This window comes from Cylas formicarius, unplaced genomic scaffold (genome assembly GCF_029955315.1).
Source record: "Cylas formicarius isolate icCylForm1 unplaced genomic scaffold, icCylForm1.1 PGA_scaffold_6__28_contigs__length_40554024, whole genome shotgun sequence".
Taxonomy (NCBI): domain Eukaryota; kingdom Metazoa; phylum Arthropoda; class Insecta; order Coleoptera; family Brentidae; genus Cylas; species Cylas formicarius.
This window is the reverse complement of record NW_026844347.1, coordinates 30,990,824-30,996,709: the sequence shown is the minus strand read 5'-3', so window position 1 is coordinate 30,996,709 and position 5,886 is coordinate 30,990,824. Positions and strand designations below refer to the sequence as shown.

Here is a 5,886-nt window from a genome sequence, read left to right as displayed (position 1 = left end):
CGCGATTTGTTTTTATTTCGTTTGAGTAGAGACAGAAGATACACACACTGTCCAAATGAATGTATAGAAACAAAATCTACGATTTAAAAGCAGTAAAAATATTGACTACATTTTTGTGACAAAGTTGCATTAATTAATTAATTAAACTTTTTTTTTTAATTTGACATGGGTTTTTGTTTCCCTTTCTAAAAAGGTCTAAATTTAAATATCGTATTTCTGTCTCTTCTGGACAACATTTCTGGAAAAAAAATGTGAATTTGACTTCCTTTATTCTGTTGGTAACAGACTGTATTCCAAATATTGACAGTGTATAAGCACGTATTGAGAAATATCTTCAGATATAATAAGAAAAGAATTTATGAAATTAAATTTCAAACTTATTTAACTTTTTATTTGAATCGCCGTATTAACCCTAGAAAATCACAAACACGAATATTTGTTTTCTGTGAAATAAAAAAAATTAATGAATAAAGCTTTTGCAAAAAATGATAAGTGCTATGTTCAAGAAAAAATAGTTAACTTAATTTTTGAAAAAATCAAATCAAATTTAAGGGAAAAGTTTCCATATATTGCAAAGAAAATTGCACGGCGAATGTTACTATCTCAAAAAACGCGCAGGATTTTGAGGATGCCCATTTGTTAAAGAGTGACGACTTGTTAATATAGAGTGTTACTTAATAAGTATCCAATATTGCAAAGTGTGATTTACTAATTTTTTTTAAGTTACAATGTTACTATAAACGTGTGATCTGAATTGCTACTTTTTGAGACAAAGAATGAAAAAGTTTAATTTTAATTTATGTTTTTTTCTAAACAATTTTCTAAATAATGCCCATTTCTGAAGGAAAATTGGTGTCTGAAGGGTTTTTGGGATGAGAAATTTGAATTTGTTCCTAATCTATGAAAATATAAAAATTTTATTGACATTTTATCGTCAAAATTCCCTGTGTAGACATATTCATTTTTTTATCGTTTGGTATTTTATTAAATTTTTAATTTTCATTCATAAAAACTATGCAGAAAGAATGTCTGCGGTCTCGTTCGATATCCATACAGCGTTAAGCTCTGAGATATTGAATTGTTACCTAAAAATTCGAATAACTTGGGAAAAAGTCTCGAATTTCGACCGTTCAAATTAGAAATCGTCTGTGAAAGACATATTAACAATGCGTACTGATTATTATTGATGGAGAAACGCCAAACAATCACCGACCGTGGATCGTTATTATTGACTTGATTGGATCCGACAAAAACTGAATATCGCTGATACAGATGTGGCAATTTAAAGCAAAACGAAGAATGTGTTGCAGTCCACTAGTTAACTAAGTGCGAGTCTGCATCACCACGTACGTCCGCAGTGTTTATTAATAAACGCATTTTCATGGAAATAGTTTGGAAGATATTTAACAGGTTAGTAGGTTATTCTAAATACGTAACCAATGGCCGAATAATATTTAATTATCGTCTTTTTTTCTAATAAAATATTGAATAGAAAATATAATGAAATTAGTTTTAAAAAGGACAAAACTTATTCCACCATTTACTTAAAAAATAATAATTTAACCATAGGTTTGTCTAGAAATTTATTGCCGCAGATATTTTATTCATTGGAAAAATTTATAACATAATTAAATCGTTAAGGCGGCATTTTAGTAAAAAAGTCGACATAATGAATTGAAACATTTCTTTGATATTATTGCTTGATAAGTAAACATGTAATATTAATATGTAATAAGTTTAATGTGACGTCATAGGGACAACACTTGCGACGTCTCCAAAAGTGCAAAGTCAATATACATAATTTCGAATAAATTTACGTTTTCTCTTTGGACCCTTCACAGCTTTATCTTTGCAGCAATTGCGCTAAGAGGTTGCGAAAATTCACATTTTTAGAAGCATTTAATGGAATCAATGCTCCTCAGCTATTTGCTTCATTAGCAAAATATTGAACCAATAACATAATTGGTATATTCAAAGGCTCCTACGAGGTTATATACAAAGGTTTAAGCATTTATATTCCGAAGAATTCGAAATTTTGAACAAATTTTTATGTTAACAAAAATGGTTCTAACCTGTAATCTCTATCAGTATAGTTCAAACTTATCGTAAAATTGCAAGTTAATTTACATTCGTGTCACATCTTGGAAAAACATTTTTTTTGTACATTTTTCTTGTTGTTAATTACTTTTTCTTAATATTATATATCGATCCCAGGAGTATTTCTAACAGGAAGACAAAGATGACTATACCAAGACGTCCATCTGAATAAAGAACAGTTTCGTTATTGTTATTATTTATTATTAGTACTATCACAAGTAACCTGATCAAAATAATCCTTTCCAGACGTCTACATTTTATAAAGGGTGTCTTAGAAACAAGCACCACATGCTTCGCCGTAAATTGACATTTCCTTACCAGGAAATCTTTTGAGATTTCTAATTGTAAAAGCGCTCATCTTAGGCAAACACAAAGACACGTTTACGACCTTTTACGAGCAAATGTTTCAATTTCCCTTAACGCACTATGCAAGGTTTGCATTTTCGAACAATACGTTTCGGTCTTAAGGAAAATAGAATTAAAATCTGCGCGTACTCTCAGGAAACGATATTTTCTACCACGTGACGAAACGCAGCTATTTTTATCCTAATGTCAAACTCATTTTAATTAACCGATATGGAAAAGGCCTCTTGGCAGGCAATTGTTGGAATTGTAACTTCGTTAAACCCATTTAGCATTACTAAACAAATCGTTTATGAAATTATCGTCGGAAAATTGATTTCATTTTCCTGCGCGTCCAGTACACTTACTGTGCGAAAAGCGGAGTAGAATAAGCCAATTATTACAAACAAACTCGTTTATTCGACAGGCAAAGTTGAATTATCGGACTCTCTTCAATTGAAAAGTTGTAATAAATTCTCTGGCTGTATCACTTGTTGCGTTACTCATAAGATAAACTTCAAATTAAACACTAAGACAATAAAAATAAATAATTTTTTACGAGGTCGTAATAAATGACAGAAAAATGTGTTAAATTTTTATATGAATATTAATCATGATATTCTTGAACTTTTTGAGAGACACGAAGTAGGTTCAATTAGCAAACTAGCGATTAAAATAGAAAAATAAACTTTTCAAACCAAATTTTTGCAAATCTTTTTTAGTTCCTGTACAAGATGAAGCAAAAATTAAAAAAAACAACCGAAATATTCTCATATTCGGCTTTTTAACAAACTAAATCTAAACTCTAGATTAAATAATGTTCAAGACATTTTCGGAGCTTTTTTAATACACATTTTGTAACCTATAAATATCTCATTTCACTAAATGCGTCATTTTATAATCGTTAAAAATTTCATATTAACCACGTTTAATATATTTACATAACATTCTTGCTTATTGACCTAAGAACAAACTTCTGCAGCATCGCATCGAGTTTTACCGATGTTTGGAAATGACACATTCATTTTTTTGTAAATCTTAATAAGCATGTCTTATCAGCTAATATTTTAAGCCACTTGGTATCTTTAATAATAAAAAAATTAGCAATAGCTCTCACTTAATTTGGTACACCGTATATACCTTTCACTTGACAACTTTCTGCTGTTTTGTTTATCAAAGCAAAAGCGGCTCTCATTCCATTGCGTCGAAAATCCCCATCGTCGGCACCGAAGTGTTTGATTATTTTATACCGAAACTCCATTAACCAAATTCGAAATTTGCTCTGATAAAAAAAGCCAAGTACGCCATCCGACAACGTCATTTTTTATTTATATACCCAGTCTCGTAATGGATATCCTAAAATAGCTTTTTTCGTTTTTTATATCATCTCAAATTTGAATGCCAAAAATGAAACTGTAATCCTGACCGTTTAGTAGGAAGTAAACTTTCAGAATATGGTGTAACGGTTGTGATGCGATGGGTGAACTCAACGTCTTGGCAAGATATGGTAAATATGCTTTAACTGCGCTTAGTTACATGACCGTCGAAAGCCTTTGAATATAGATCAGCAAGTTGATAAACATTTTAATTTAGCCAAAATGAATTTGGTTTCAAAGGTTTGTACCCTAATCTAATACTCGTTAATTGGTGCTACCATGACCATATTGTGAGATTCGAATAGACAACAACAGCTTTCCATTTAGCACTTGATTATTTAACATAGATAGAGTGTAAAAATCCATTTACTATTGCAAATTTTCATCATTGATTTTCCACTAGTATAACAAGGCTAAATAAAAGTCAGATACCAAGGACAATTGAACCGGAGGCCGGAAAATGTTACTACTATCAATAACAACTTCACCGTTCTCCAATCATATCTGCTTCATGTCATTTTTGTTTTTTTTTACCTTTTTGAGTCTACTTAAATTTCTTTTTTGTTGTTCTATGATCGTATCTGTCAATTCATTGACGCCATTTGTATAACAAATAAACTTATTATTGAAAATTCAGAAATATATGGAGATCGAGCTGTAATTGTGGTTTTATGTAAAACACTATATCCGGAAAGCTAATTTGCTTAAGCCAATCCAATTAAAAGAAACACGACCTCCACCTGGTCGCATGGAACTTGATCTGCCTCAAGTTCGTGACATAATGGTGTAAATGAGTAGTTAATTGTCTTTGTTTTGTGCATCGATCCAAGCTCTTGGCGATGTAAGCTTTAGCTTTAGTTTAAGGTCCACACAGGCAACTTTAACACGAATTGTTGACGTGCCGGTAAGTTTAAAAATATTTACTTCGAAAGGTAAACAGTGTTTTCTGGATTAGAAGGGTTCGGTATGTCTCGCGTAATATTTTCCGAGCAGTGAATTAAAAAAGTGCATATCCATTACTTCAACTCTCTGTATTATTTTTTTTCTCCACAATCACACACATTAACACGCTCTAGTAACACACTATGAACCCTAGATTATACAGTGTATCGCATTTAAGATGCAGGCAGCATATTTGAATCATTACTGATTTGAAGTTTAAATAGTTCACATTTTTTAACTCAATCAACTGCAGTTTAAGTTTTGAACGCCGCCTACTAAACAAATAGGGTCAAATTTTGATATTGTGCTTCGCTTTAGAAGTATCGGAAAATATACACCAACATACCAATTTTTTTCCATTACATTTTTGTCGGTCAATTCACAAAATGATTAAAAGCGTGTTTGATGGGAACACGTTGCGGATGTTTCCTATTAAGCTCCGCAGCAGCTTCTTTGCTACTATGATCAAAATCACCAAACAATCGGATTATCTCAATTTATTACTAAATCAATGTAATAAAATGAAATTTTAATCTTTTTGACATTAATGATTTTACAAGTGTGAAATTGTTACTTTCCATCCCACACAATTGGTCCCTAAATTTGCAACTTAATACAGTCAAGTGTAATTTTGCCACCAATAGTGAAACTCTGAAATATGACTATCATCTTTTTCATACAACTCTTTCCCCTTCTAACACTTTTTGTGACTTGGGAGTAATATTCAACTCGAAATTACCCTTTGTTCCTCATGTTAATAATGTACTGGCAGAAGCCTCAAAAAGCTGCGTATTTTTCGTACGTTGCACCAGAGACTTTCAAAATACAGAAATGATAAAAATATTATATAACTCATACGTTAGGTCAAAGTTGAAGTATGTATCAGTAGTTTGGTCTCATGGGTCAATTGTCACATTAACAGCGTGGAAAAAATTCAGCGTAAGTTTTTGAAGTATGTATGGTATAAGTTGGACTAAGTATATCCCCACATACATTATTATTTGGTTTTGCGTCTCTTAGTGATCTGACTTTATTTAAAATTTCAAATAACTTGTTTAATTGTACTGACCTATTACATAGATTAAATTTTCTGGTTCCCCGTATTCACTCTAGACTAGAACTAATATTT

At 31.3% G+C, this 5,886-nt stretch overlaps 1 protein-coding gene across 2 annotated transcripts in view; it reads left to right on the top strand.

Annotated features, from left to right (window-relative positions):
* Positions 1-1,294: 1,294 nt before the first annotated feature.
* LOC132704099 (sodium- and chloride-dependent GABA transporter 1-like) overlaps positions 1,295-5,886 on the top strand; it is a 28,369-nt gene continuing 23,777 nt past the window's right edge. The window contains exon 1 of one of the 2 annotated variants that reach the window (XM_060673865.1): positions 1,295-1,410. Coding sequence is in view for 1 of the 2 variants with exons in the window: in XM_060673864.1 (XP_060529847.1) it covers positions 3,916-3,946 (31 nt within the window). In the remaining variant the exon portion in view is untranslated. Of the gene's footprint in view, positions 1,411-3,889; positions 3,947-5,886 lie in introns of those variants that run through there. The other variant, XM_060673864.1, reaches the window with a different exon arrangement.